We start from the raw sequence: 14,274 nt of genomic DNA on the forward strand, positions 1-14,274 counted from the left end.
ATCTTGCTAAAATAGCTGCATGGTTTCTGACCAAGTAGGAGCATGGAGAGAGTAGCATATTTGCCTGTAAGTGACAATATACAGGTGGCCTTTGCAGGCCTCTGTAGACTGCTGACCCTGTGCTTTATACTTTTCCTGAATTTTATTAAACTGCCTTTATGAGATGTGGATGCGGACTGAAGAGGGCAGTCCCTCCTGCTGCTGGAATAGTTTGAAGATACAGAAAGGACTCTAGTTCTCCTCATCTCAAGAAGTTCAAGTTCCATCTGAATATGAGGAAAAACGTCTTTACAGTGAGGGTGACAGAGCACCAGAACAGGCTGCCCAGAGAGGTTGTGGGGTCTCCTTCTCTGGAGATATTCAAAACCTGCCTGGACATGATCCTGTGCAACGTGCTCTAGGTGACCCTACTTGAGCAGGGGGGTTGGACTTGGACGATCTCCAGAGGTCCCTTCCAACCTCAACCCTCCTGTGATTCTGTGAAGTTCAACAAAGGAGCTGCCGGGTCCTGCACCTGGGGATGAATAACCCCACATATGAGTACAGACTGGTGTCTAACTGGCTGGAAAGCAGCTTTGCAGTGAAGGACCTGGTGGACACAAAGCTGAACATGAGCCAGCATTTCAGCAGAGAAGTCCCAAGTATATCCTGGGCTGCATTAGGCAGAGCATTGCCAGCAGGTTGAGGGAGGTGATTCTTCCCCTCTATTCGGCACTGGTGAGGCCAGACCTGGAGTGCTGGGTTCAGGTCTGGGCTCCCCAGTACAAGAAAGACATGGACATACTGGAGCAAGTCCATCAAAGGGCCACTGACACCTTAAACATACCTTACATGGACTCCTTTGTGTCTGGCATATGAGGAGAGGCTGAGAGAGCTGGAATTGTTTCTCCTGACCTCATCAGTGTGCATAAATACCTGGATGTGGAGGGAGCAAAGAAAGCACAGCCAGACTCTTTCGGTGGTATCCAGTGAAAGGAGAAGAGGCAATGGGCACAAACTGAAATGCAGGAAATTCCATTTAAACAGAAAAAAAAAAAATTTTACTGTGAGGGCGGTGTAACACTGGAACAGGTTGCCAAAAGAGGTTGTGGAGCCTCCATCTTTGAAAGTGTTCAAAATTTGACTGGACACAGCACTGGACATCATGCTCTAATTGACCCTGCTTTGAACAGGGGGATTGGTCTAGATGATCTCCAGAATTACCTTCCAACCTCAACTGTTCTGTGGGAAAAATGATGCCAATGCCCTTCCTGACTGGGCTGCAGGCTGGGTACACAAAGCCACTTGAGAGTATAAGGACCTTGTAAGGGATAGCAGCATGTGACAAGGCTCCCACCCCTACAAGAACACTGTGTGCGATATTCTCCATATATTCTACTTTGTCTGCTTCTGCTTTATTTGAAGATCTGATCTGGCTCTTGGGTGTTGTGAATAGTGTATGCATTGAGTTGTTTCTCATGGATGGTGAATTTCTGCTTCTGGTTCCAAAGCTCAAATTTCACATGCTTTTAAAACTAGCTTTTCTGGACTTTATCTGGCATGTTGTATTTAATGCACACGTTCCTGGTCAGGAAACAAGGTATGTTCTGTAGGTAGGTTCCATATAGAGTCAGAACTTCTGTTTTTGACAGCTTTTGAGGTCTGGTACAGATTGAGACTTCCTCTGTTCTCCATATCCTGTTTAAGGTGATGCTGGTTGTTATCTGTGACTGGTTTCATTTGATTTCCATGGTTTGTATACATGCACATATCTTGTTGCCTTTCTAGATGATTAGTGAACCATCATCTGCATAAAATGTCAGCTGGACTTGTCATAGCTGATACTCTTTGGTTCTGGAATTTGAGACTTCAGGGTTTTGCTGTTGTTGCTCTTCATAATGTAAAAGGAATTAAGGTACCTTCTCCTCTGCATGCACATCTGACTGATTCAGAAGATGATATGGATTCATTAATTCCTTCTCTTCACAAAAAAAAAAAGTCTAGTGGTGAAATAACCATGAAAAGGAGATCTGTCTTTGTATTTGGATGTGCTTTAGGCTTTTATAGGCCAGAACTTTTAAGCTTCTACAGTGAAAGTACTGCAATTTCTGTTACATATTGATGGCCTGGTTTTTGAAAGGGCCTATCTCCTGTTGTTCTTGGTGGGAAGCTTTGGGTGCTGAGCAATCACTATAATTGAAGAACCTGGTCCCGTGGTCATTGAAGCCAAGTCTGTTATTTTTCTTTGTTCTGCCATGCCAATGTCAATGAAGTAGATCTCTTTGTCTAAAAAGGTTGTTATGGAAAACCACACAGTAGGGACTCAGTTCTTTTAAATATCTGGAGAAGAACAGGAAATGTTAAGTGAGACTTCTCTTTTTTTTCTTCACAGGCCGGAACAAGAGCATGAAACTAAGTGGTCGGCCACACCGACACATTGGAGTGCTAGGCACCTCCAAGCTGTATGTGATAAGAAATCAAATATTTGCTTTTACCCCTCAGGTGAGCATGTAAAACTAGCAGGGAAATCACAGTTTACTTAAAGGCTAATCATTAGTGAAGGGCTTTGCTGTTGCGTACTGTCATTCTACTTTAGATGGAACAGGCCTGATAAAACAGATGTACTTTGTTTTCTTTTGGGGGGGGAGTTGAATAATCAACATGATAGGAATGCTGATAAATCTCTCTTCTGCCATACAGAGTCTGGCTTCTTTGGCTTCTGCTTCAGAAGAACACAGTAAATCAATAGTACAAAGTTGTTACTGATCTCTGCCCTAACTAATGATTTAGCTAATGGAATAAATAGTTTTTCCAAAAATGGGTCGCTTGATATATCTGTCTACTGATTGCTTTGATGGAAAATCTAACTTCACCTAAGCATGCCAAGAATGGTAACCCCCCCGGTCACTAAGATGTAATCTTTTCAATATATTGTTGCAAGGGTCAATAGTACTGAGAAAAAAGGATGGTTCTCTCTTTGTTCTCTGTTTAATGCCTTTTTCAGTATAACTAGGAGCTTGGATCTTCCCAGAATCAATGGCTCTTTTTATACATTTAGTGAAATGCTACACACTTCTAATTGTAGCCTTATTCTAGCATTTAGTATTAGAAGGCTAAGGGGTCATTGACTCCAAACATGTGGAACTGAAGCAGAATAAAGCATGCTCACACGCTGCTAACAGTTGTTTGACTAATGTGGTCTTTATAATGTGGTCTTTAAATTCCAGTGGAGGAGATGCAGCAGACTCCACAGATGGCCTGCTGCGGTGCTTCCTGAAGTCCAAACATAATGAAATTTGCTACAAATACTGTTGATGCCTTCCTGTTCTTCTACAGGTCCATTGATCATGGCCAGCTTTATAACAAATTTCACATGTGGAAGATTGGTTATTGTGTTGTGTTGTCCCTCCTGACCCTGAATCTTTCTTTCCCAAGTTAAACAAAAATTCTTCAGGATCTCCTTCCCTCCCCCCCCCCGAATTTCTTTGTTTGTCCACATCTTACAATGTATTGGGCGAAGTTGGACCCTGTATTCCAGCTGAAACCTTGCCATGTGTCAAGTATGGACATGCTTATTAATATGTTCCAAAATGGCATTTATCTTTGCATCAGCAGGACACTTGCTATTTCTGCAAGTTGACTAAAACCTCCATAACTTTTTCAAATATACTTCTTCAAAGCCAGACCTTCTCCTCACCCCCGCCTTTTTTTTTGGGAGGGGGAGAGGGGGGATTTAGGAAGGTGAAATTAAACACACAAAGGTAGTGCTTAATTCATATGTGCCAATCTTGAGTAATGTCCACAAAATTTGTATTTTTGTAGTCTGTATCCCATCCAAGTCTCTAATGAAAATATCGACCAAGTGTGGGGCAAAGGCTGGCCCCCTTTAGCTACTCTCTGAATCTGAGAGAACAGTTGATAACTCTCTTGGGAGCAGTTTTTCAAGCAGTTCTGCTTTATCAGATGTTGTTTCTTTTATCTCGCTAATGTCAAAAGCTTTGCAAAACTAAAGATATGTCTGTCACTTTCTGTTGCTTCCAAAGAAGGAAATTGGAGAAATTAGACTGGTTTGCTGAGAGTGTTTTTTGACATGACTGTTTGGCCATCTTGCGTTATCAGTTTGTTATTACCTTGGCACACTCAAACTGGCTTTGTTCTGCTGTGTTTTCAGGCACTGAAACTGGGTTGACTGGTCTCTTATCCTGGCTCTTCCTTTTTTGAAGACTGACAGTGTGTTTGCCTCTCTGCAGATTTCTGGGACCTGTTCTCCCTGAGTTCTCAAAAATAATTGCTAGTGGTTCAGAGGTTATTTTGGCTAGTTTCTTAAGTTCTGTGAATTAATTTCTGTAGACTTTGCCAGCTTGGTTTTAGGTGCTCTTTAACCTTTTCTTCCCATACTCAGGCTGAACTCCTGTCACTTTCTTAAAAGTAGTATTACAGGTCACAATTCTGCTTTCTGTCAGTAAAGGCAGCATTGAATACTTCAGTTAGTCCGTATCCTCTCTTTCTATTTATTAACGGACCTGTAGTTTCTTTGTTTTTGTATTACTTCTGATGTGTTTACAGAGTGTTTTCTCATTGTCCATTATGTGTCTTACTAACTGATGTTTATTTTACATCCCAGCCTCCCTCTTCCACTCCTCCCCAGGGATTATGCAGTTCCTTAACTTTTGTTGTGGCTTATTCAACATTGTTTTCATTGTTTGTCCAACTCCTGATGTAGCTACAGTAGTCTCTTACTGTTATTCTTAGCCTTCCTTTGTAGTGGGCAACTTTACCATTGTACATTTAATGCAACTTTTTTCTACAGTAACTGTCAGCTTTTCTGTGTTCTGCTTGTCTTTGAGATTGTTCCCAAGAGACATATAGTTCCAACTTTCCAGTCCCCAGTGTGTGCTTAAACCTGTTTGCTGTTTTTATTGCTTTTGTTGTTATTCCACATTTAGGGCACTTCCAGATCATAGGTTACTCTAATTCATTATTGGGAAAATTGCACTTGACATGCGTGATCATCTCCTTTTTATTTGAATGGCTTGGTTTTGCATAGTCAGCCTATAAATATAAGAACATGAATTTTCTATACAAGCATGGATCTTTTTGTGATAGTAGCAGCCCCATTAGGTTAATCCATGCAGTCTGCACTCTGGTCAAGGATAGCTCACGTGGCTTTTGTCAGTGCTTTCCTTAATTTTCATTTCTTCCATTAATTCATTCGCATCTACTCATACATGTTATTTCTCTGTCCTCTAGTTTACAGACCAGCATCACTTCTATCTGGCTCTAGACAATCAGATGATTGTGGAGATGCTCAAGACGGAGCTGGCTTACCTCACTTCTTGCTGGAGGATGACAGGGAGACCAATCCTGACATTTCCCATCACCCACACAATGCTCGGTAGACTTCATTTTCTCTGTTTCAAGCAAAGTAGATTACTGTGGAGGAGTAGGATGAGGGTAGTTTTGAGAGGAGACAGATGGCATGACTGTTTCAACATCTGAGTTTTAACATCGAAAGTACTGTTTAACTTTCTCAAGTCTGTGCTGAACTTGGATGACATGGTTATATTTTGTTTTGGTTTTACTCCCCCTTGGTATACTTGCATCTCCCCATCATATCTGTACTATTTCTGTCCAAAGAGATTTGATGGAAAACCCTTTGGAACTTGTCATGAATGGAGTGTGGGTTTGCTTTTGTTTGTTTTTTGAATAAAGTAGTATTGATAGCACTTCTGGGTTCTGGTTTTGACTTAAGTCTCATTTACTTTGTAGAGAACACCCGGAAATCTACTTAGCTAGTCCTGATAACTTAAGAACATGTTGCTAAGCTTCAAAATTCTTTGTTTATTCTTCTTTAGTTGATGACGGTGCTGACATTCATCCAGCAGTTCTTGCCACCATAAGAAAATTAGAGGATGGCTATTTTGGAGGTGCAAGGTAGTGTCAATATCCCAACCAATTCTTTTAGTTAGTTTATTTATTAAAATTAATTTAATTTATTTATTTATTAATCAAATTCATGCAAGCCTTATGTTTAAGCATGTGATAGTGTATCGGTCTTGTGGTGGTGGTGGCACTCTGCAGAGAGAAGAACTTCAACTATAATTATTATGTGGAAATCGGATGGCAGCTGGATCTACAGTACAATGGGAAGGGTATATCTCCCAGAGAGCTATACCATCTGTGACTGGCATTAACAGATAATGAAAAAGTAATGTCAAACCTTGGAAATATAAAACCTCGGTCTTGGCTGGGCTTTTGTTTTTAAGAAGTGGTTCTCTTTTAAAAATACAGAATGTGTCTTAAACATGAATTACATGTAGTACTGGTCAGCATATGTTTCATTCATCTACATATAAAGGCAATTTAATATGATGCCATGTTACTTCTCTATTGTCTTTCTGTTTGCTCTTCTTTAATCAGTCTCTTTCTCTGACAATCAGATGGGCTTTTTGTCATCCTAGCAGCACTGCAGTTCTGTGAAAAGATGCTGCTGTCATGAAAACTACAGTTCCCTTTTGTCATGTATGATCCCTGGCATGTAGGTCTTTGGTCAGGATCTCTCTTCATATAAACATACAGAGCTTTGCATGATGAAGCCTTGGGTCAGGCCTGTAAGTGTAACACAGGCCAATAATGAGAGTAGTATCCAGCTGGACCTGCAACTATTTTTTTGCTTTTGTTTTACTCTGCGTTGGTTTCTTCCTAGTTACCGTAGGTGGATTGACAGTAGATCTGGTAGATTTTTGAAGGAGTTGTTGACAACTCACTGAGCTTTAATCGGTACCAAAATGGTCGATGTTAACTCTCTCTGGCATGCTTTCCTGTTCGCAGAGTGAAAATAGGCAAACTGTCAGAATTTCTTACCACCTCTTTCCACACGCATCTGAGCTTCCTGGATCCAGACTGTGATGTAAAACTGTTTGATGACCCTAATGAAGGTCGTTGTAGTCCTGACAGTGAATATGGATATGAAGGCTATCCAACAGATTTCTGTGAAAAAGGTAATAGTTTTTCACTTCAATTTTTTTTTCTCTTTCAAGTATTATCAGTAGAGCACAGGTTTGCCTAGAATGCAGAATCTATTTTGTGCGCATCTGGTAGTCATTCAGGTTTCTCATGCGTCAGTATGATGACAGTATGTGCATGACCTATTTTGGAGAAGGAGTTTGCTCATTCCCTATGCATACCTTGTGTATGCTTCCCACATTCTTAGTAGGATGTTGCCCAGTAACTGCTGCAGTAAAGCTGAGTCTGAAGAATCAGCAGACTGGGTGTGTGTGGAAGAGGATGGAGGGAGGAGGAAAGTGTGAGGAGAGACAGATGTGAGTATGCGTGGAAGAGCTGATCTTTGGACTATCAGCTAGAGGAAAAAAAATTTTTTAAAGCAGATTTTCTTTTAAGCACTTATATTTGGAAGTTATTTTTTCCTTTGAAAAAAAGCAAAAGGTTTTTTTTCTTTCCAGTTTATTCAGCTTAAAAATCCCATATGATATTCTTGCATTTTTCTGTGTCCTTCTGTATAAGCAAGAGTGGAGTAGTGTGTCTAAAACAGAAAGCAATGAAAATTTATACATTTCTTTTTAATAAACTTCTTTATTTGTCACACTAGACAGCCAGGATGAGCTGGATCAGTATATAAATGATGTCCTGCAGAGTACAGCACTGAAGTCATACCTGCCTCCAACTTCAAAGACTGCTGATCAGCCTCCTGTGCTCAGTGCAAACCATTCTACACGAGAGATACTGTCAATAATGGCCAAGGCAAAGGGCTTGGAGGTTCCAGGTATTTCTGTTTAACGCTTTTTTTAATAATAACAATAGAAAACCCCTTCTAGGTACTTAAAGGCTAAATTCATGTATTTCCCAATTCTGTTTTTAAAAAAGAAGTAATRGTGCAAGTATGTTGTAGTTGTAAAGAAATAAGAATGAGTCCAAAATTATTACTGTAGTATTCCTGCAGAATGCTATGTCTAACCTGCAATGAAATAGAATATTTAATCAATGTAGATGTTAGGGAAACTGATGTGGCTTGTCAGTTTGCTAGAATTCTGGAACCTGAGTTAGTGAATTTATCTTTTTTTCCTTTGTTTGTACCATATTAAGGCAGACAAAATTTTCTTTTAGTAAAGTTCTGGTGAAATAAAAAGTTTGAATACCAAAACTTCAGTATATTTAAGTACTTTAAATCTAAAAGAACAAATGGAGTAGGGAGGGAGGACAGTGTTCCTAATAATGCTGTATTACTAACAGATTGATTGAAGGACTTGCAAATTCAGTCAGTGCATTATTTGGGCTTCAGTAAATTCCAGTATATACTGTACTATATAGGTTGGTATGTAGTATCCAATGTCCTGATTAAGGGAAGGCTTGCCTTGACTTCAGTGGACTTCAGATTCTCTCCCCTCATAATATATAGTAATAATTTTCAAGCTTTTTCTTAATCTTTTCTCCCATCTTTCATAAGCAGTATCATCTGATCCTCTGATAAAATCAACATGTGAAGTTAACTGAGCATTAGCCTCCCTTTACCATGACCATAATTATGATATCATATCAGTTAGACCATTTTCTCCATGTACATTTCTCCATTACAATATGTAAAATACTTAGCTAGGTTAGGTCATTGAGCTGTAAGACCTGTGAGGCATGGACTGTCAAAAGGAGCATCAGCTGAGCATGTAGTGCCTGAGCCTTTGACATTTTGATCTTAAAAATTCTTGGAACAAGCCTGCAAGAAGATAGGATCAAAAATATGAGTGTGAGCTTGTCTCTTGAGTTCCATACACAGTATCTCAGAAGCATTGCCTTGTGTATTTTGACTCTCAGAGGTTTTTCTGCTGTCAGCTAGTATAATTGCCTTGTTCAGGTGTTTCACTTTTCATGTTACTGAAACGGGTATTTTTTGGTGGCTTTGCTTTCCAGCTGTTTCTATGTCTCTTCCCACTAAAGTTCTGAACACGCACCGGAAGTCTCTGAATCTTGTTGATACTCCCCACTCTTTCGAGACAAAGGTAAACTGTGGGAATGTTTATGTTGTTTGTATTTTTTCAGTCTCAGTACTGTGGCCTTTCCTGTAGTTCCCAGCCAACCCAATGTGCTTATTCCCCTTTTCCTTACCTTCACAGCCTAGCCATGAGGCACAGGGTAGTTGCTCCCTTGTTTTAGATTTTTTTTTTTTTTTTCTTTTGGCTAGTAGAAGGCTTTTGGTTAAATAGACATTATCAAATAGAAATTTTCTAATAGTGTGTGCAAACCAGAAAATGATACAATACATGCTTATTTTCAAGGGCCAAAGCCTACCTTATAATCTGTGGGTTCAGTTGGGACTAAAGGAAAGGACAGAATGTGCACAGCCTTTCGAACTGTTCTGCAAGAAATACTGCTTGTAGTGATTTCTGGGCAGGAGGTGAGTGTGGGAAAGGACAGATGTCCTTAAGGCATGAAGATGGGGCTAGGCTAGGCACTTGTTCAGTCCTAATATAGGTGACCAGCTGCCAAGGGTGGTTTTGGGAGGTTGTATCCAGCCTCCTGAAGGATTCCGCTCTACAGAGAGTCCCTGGAAATGGTAGCTCAGGAACATGTTAATTGCTGAATAGCTTATTAAACAGAAGTGCTCTTCAGCCAGGAACTCACCACAGTATTGCATTATCTGATTTGTTTACAGGTATGTTTTATAAGCTTGGAAAACTTCTGATGGCAACATCTGCATTTATGAAGTGTCACACATACACAGGGTAGAGAGGGAGCTTACAAAGCTCTGATTACAACTACATTTGTTAATCAAAAAAAAAATTAATATCCTTCTGCATGTGACAGGAAAAACATGCAAAAAATTTGTTTTTCTCCTTTTACAGAATATCTAGTTTTGTCCAGAAATGGCTTTCCTTGTTGATTGAACAGAAATTAGAGACAAAGATGCATTCTGGCCTTTGCATTTCCTGGGATTAGCCCCCTTTTCATGTGTGTGGTAGTCTGACAAGAACTGCACGATGTCTCTATATTTCAAGTGCAGAGTTGTGTTGTGAGGTCTCTCATGTTCTTTAATGGGAAGCTACAGTTTATGGGTTTGATCTACTACTTTCTTCAAGATCTTTTCTTTGTTATTCATCTGTCTTTTTTATCAGGGTTGTGAAAATGTTTTGCACTTGCCTAAAGATGCTCATGGTGATTTGGATTGCAGGAAGCTTGTTGAACAGCTGAAGGAATGTCCAACGCTCCATGATCAAGCAGATATCTTATACATCTTGCATATACTGAAGTAAGTTATCTGAGTGTAAAGTTCAGTGTCGTGAAGTTTGGTCACAACTATCTGATTATTCTTGTGCAAAAGCTTGCCACTGTTTGGGTAAACTGTTCAGGGCTGGTTCAGGTTTTTGGGGGAAGATGTTAAAATAGTTTGTGCTTTAATGGGAATACTTTCTGGTAGCTTGATTAAATAGGTAATCTTGGATACGGAATACACTTGTGCGAATTTCAGTGAGTGGATTGGCACACAATTGCAAATACATTGAGGCTGTCAAGATCACAAGTAAAATGTACAAATCCTTTACGTGAATGAGAACATGTCTTGGCTCTATTTGTGGCACTTTATTAAGTTCACAAAAACTCGGTGTGATTTTTATGCACAAGGAGGGAAGTGTGTGTTAGTGCAGTTAGTGAATTAATGCAGAACAGCTGTATTTGGAGGGATATAAGCACAAATGCAGTTTTAATGAGTGGTCACTGTTTTTCTCTACTTGCATGTTTAAATGCTCCATTGGCTAAACCCCAGGGTCTTTAATAAGTTCTTGGGAATAGTCTAACCCAAGCTGCTGGGGTTAGTAAATAGCTGTTGATTAAACAAGTTTGATGGGAACAAAATACAAATACAAACCAACAGAATCATCATCTAGAGCATATTTATTGTTTGTTTTTTTTCCATTTTTTTTGTTTGCTTGTTTGTTTGTTCCCTAGGCAGGAGAACACTCTGGATTCTGGCAGAAAGTTAGCTTAGGTTTAAAAGACGTGTGTTCTAACCACAACGGGCTTCCTTATTATTACACAGATCAGTCTTTTGTTTTAGTCTTTCTCCTGTGAGGACCTCTTCTTTTATTATCTTGTTTTCCTGAGCAAAATGTTTAGCAGCTTTTCTTAAAGAGCAAATTAGATCCTGAAAAATTGTCATTTTGTTGTTTAACCAAAGGTAATACCCTTACCTTCCTGTTTTGGACCTGTTTCACTGCAGCAGTCTCCATTGGGCAGGCAGACACTGTCCCTGTAATAGGAGTTGAAAGGTCATTCGATAACACATCCGAACATTGCCAACAAGAAGCACCTTTCTTGCCATTGTGCAGGGAATTTCAAAATCAGGAGAGGAACAGGAAGCTTCTCTGAACGATCAGTCATGTAAGAAGTGTGGAAGTCTGGTCAACAGCTAAGAAAGAGGCAAGGCGAAAAACTTGTAGAGCCCCTTGAGGCATCTGAAAAATGGGTGCAGTCTTCAGTGGTTCTGAAGAAATTGCTGAATTCTGCTATTAAAGAGCAACAAATTGGGAGTATTCCTCCAGCAAAACATCTGTATGCACGGTTATTTTAAAGCCTGGTGGGAATTCCCCCTGGTTGGTTGCTTTGAAGTCACAGGCTTATGGCTAAGTGAGTGCTCAAGTTAGTGTGAAAGTTCCTGTTGTTATGAGTTTTTGCCCATGTAACTGATTTCTGGCGAAGGCCCACATGTCCCTTGTACTACTTAAGTGTGTCACCTGAATGAGCAATTCAATCAAAATCAGACTGCTCACTGTGTGACAGACTTAAGCAGTGTAGCATTGTAAGCTTCCTGCTTTCTCTGTCTGTCCTTCATAAAAGACCCCTTAGAAATCTGTTTGTTTTATCTAATGAAAATCACCTTGTCTCTCTTTTATGGCAGAGGTCCTGATTGGGATACAGAGCTAAATGGACAATATGGTGTCACTGTTCATTGTCTACTCAATGAGCTCTACAAAAAGGCAGGCCTCAATCAAGAGTGGGGCTTAATCCGTTATATTTCTGGTATACTTAAAAAGAGAGTGGAAGTCCTGGCTGAGGTATGACACAAATAAATAATGCTGGTTCAGTTTCCTGACTGGAAACAGACATATAGCTACCAATGTGAGGGACAAAATCTCTAGTGAGGCCTATGTTGGCCCTCTTCTGGTCTTACCTCACAACATGTATAGTGCAGCATTTCTCAGTAAACCTCTGTTGCCTTTCTGATCTAAAATCTGATCACAACATCTCTGCCTTTGATGAGTACTAAAAACTGTGCTAAGGCTGGAGTTGGCTGAAAATGTTGAACTGTAAATGATTGTGAAGGCTTCATTTACTCTGTATTATCACAGAAGTTTAATTATGTGCTTTGAAGCCTGTAGTTGTTGATGATGTATTGCTATTGCATATAAACATATTTGAAGCAGTCTCTAGCATCGTGATAAGATCACGATCAATGGCAAGACCATTAGCTGACTATTCCTGTCCCACTGGGTGTACGGTCTGTAGTGTGAGTATATGTGAATGTACAGGAGCTTTAGAATGTCTGGAACTATTTAAGGTTAACAAGGAAGATCCATTGTAAAGGTATAGATTTGATTTTGAACATTACAAAAATGTTTCCTTTCAGCTGTTTTAAGCATTTGTTTAATCTCCTATTTATCCTTGCATATTTCCCAGGAACTCTCCCTGGCCATTCCTGGCCATTTCCAGAGCTTTAACTGTCATACCTAGAATGACCTCTTTACTGATAGTCTTATCTGTGGGGAGCAATTTGTGATGGTTGCCATGTGTGGTTTTCCATTAAGTACATACCCTTTTTCCATCCGCAAGACATTATGGATGAGCCATACAGATATGCTCACGGAAGGTTATGTATGTTAAATTAATAAGATATCAACAAAGAATTGGGGAGGATGAGAGCAGAAATGATTTGTGTTGTTTCACCTTTATGGAGGGAAAATATACTCTTAAAAATCTGAGGGACGTTGCTCTGTAAGGTCTTTGTTTCAGAATGGTACAACAGGTAAACTAAACACCCACTTTTGAAGGAAGTCGATACAAAAGAATAAAACACTGTGGTACTGGGGGAAGCACCTATTTCAGAATGTATCTGGGTGCCTAATTCAGGAATGTGATGCCATGTATTTTGTTGTGTGTCTTTAAGAGATATATTAGTGCATAGAATTTGTAGCTCATACTGCCATGTTTTCATTGATTAAATTTCTTTTTGTCTTAAACTAAAAAAATAAATAAATAAATAAAGGTTAAAGTCCTTTATTGATCTGCCCAGCCCCACTGGAGTCCCTAAGTGTTATGTTGCTGATTTCGCTAAGAGGGAAGCAGGCTTTCAGCCTGGGCAGACTCTCCTGGCCCTGTTAACCTCAGTGGAGCTTTGGCAATGTATATTAGTTTGCAGTGTTCTGCTGGACCTGTATGTTTGGTAAATAATTGAAATGCACTTAGAAATCGCTGAAGAAATGCTTCGTTTTCTGGAATTAAAACCTATCATTTCCACATGACTCAGAGAAAGGTCTCTTGCTTTCTGTCACTTTATGGTAGGCTTGCACAGACCTTCTGTCACACCACAAGCAACTGACAGTGGGCCTGCCACCAGAACCCCGTGAGAAAACCATTACCACGTAAGTTGGAGCTCTTTCTCCGTTCTAGAAGCAGCTTGCCTTTCGGCTTTCTGCTGATATATCTTGTTTTCAAACCTATTTCTCACCTTCAGAAGGAGTTGCAGGCACCAAGGCAGAAAGGCCTGTGCTGCAAAGATGTTCTTGGATGACTTGGTTCCAGTGCACATTGAAGAAGTTAATAGCAAGTACTTGAGTTGCTGCTAAGTGTGGTATGCTTTCTTTCAGCCCATTGCCACCTGAGGAGCTCACAGATCTTATTTATGAAGCCAGTGGCCAAGACATCAGTATTGCAGTCCTGACACAGGTACGCAGCATGTGACAAAAGGGTTCTTTAAGCTGTGCTCAGGGTGATGCCACTGTTCGTTGTGCAGCCGGTGATTGAGAAAGCAAACCTGAACAGGTGCCTTTATGGATTTGTCCTCACAGGAAATGATTATGTATTTGGCGATGTATGTCCGGTCACAGCCTAGCCTTTTTGCAGAGATGCTCAGGCTCCGCATTGGACTAATAATTCAGGTGATGGCCACTGAGCTGGCTCGCAGTCTGAACTGCTCAGGTAAGAGCATTTTACCATAAGAGATACTTACGGGTTTATTCCTGCCTCACCTCAGTGGTTGATTTTTCATTCATACATGTTAAATACTTTTGTTAA

General features: G+C 40.1%; 1 protein-coding gene across 4 annotated transcripts in view; it reads left to right on the forward strand.

The window, feature by feature from the left end:
• Positions 1 to 14,274, forward strand: part of PHKA2 (phosphorylase kinase regulatory subunit alpha 2) — a 50,097-nt gene that overhangs the window by 21,093 nt on the left and 14,730 nt on the right. For all 4 annotated transcript variants that reach the window (XM_026055379.1, XM_026055380.1, XM_026055381.1 and 1 more), the window contains 11 exons: positions 2,372 to 2,481; positions 5,230 to 5,374; positions 5,835 to 5,913; positions 6,811 to 6,980; positions 7,589 to 7,762; positions 8,902 to 8,990; positions 10,104 to 10,237; positions 11,882 to 12,038; positions 13,543 to 13,622; positions 13,848 to 13,926; positions 14,049 to 14,178. In XM_026055379.1, coding sequence (XP_025911164.1) covers positions 2,372 to 2,481; positions 5,230 to 5,374; positions 5,835 to 5,913; positions 6,811 to 6,980; positions 7,589 to 7,762; positions 8,902 to 8,990; positions 10,104 to 10,237; positions 11,882 to 12,038; positions 13,543 to 13,622; positions 13,848 to 13,926; positions 14,049 to 14,178 — 1,347 coding nt within the window. The remainder of the gene's footprint in view (positions 1 to 2,371; positions 2,482 to 5,229; positions 5,375 to 5,834; positions 5,914 to 6,810; positions 6,981 to 7,588; positions 7,763 to 8,901; positions 8,991 to 10,103; positions 10,238 to 11,881; positions 12,039 to 13,542; positions 13,623 to 13,847; positions 13,927 to 14,048; positions 14,179 to 14,274) is intronic.

This window comes from Apteryx rowi, unplaced genomic scaffold (genome assembly GCF_003343035.1).
Source record: "Apteryx rowi isolate R43461 unplaced genomic scaffold, aptRow1 scaffold_996, whole genome shotgun sequence".
NCBI lineage: Eukaryota > Metazoa > Chordata > Aves > Apterygiformes > Apterygidae > Apteryx > Apteryx rowi.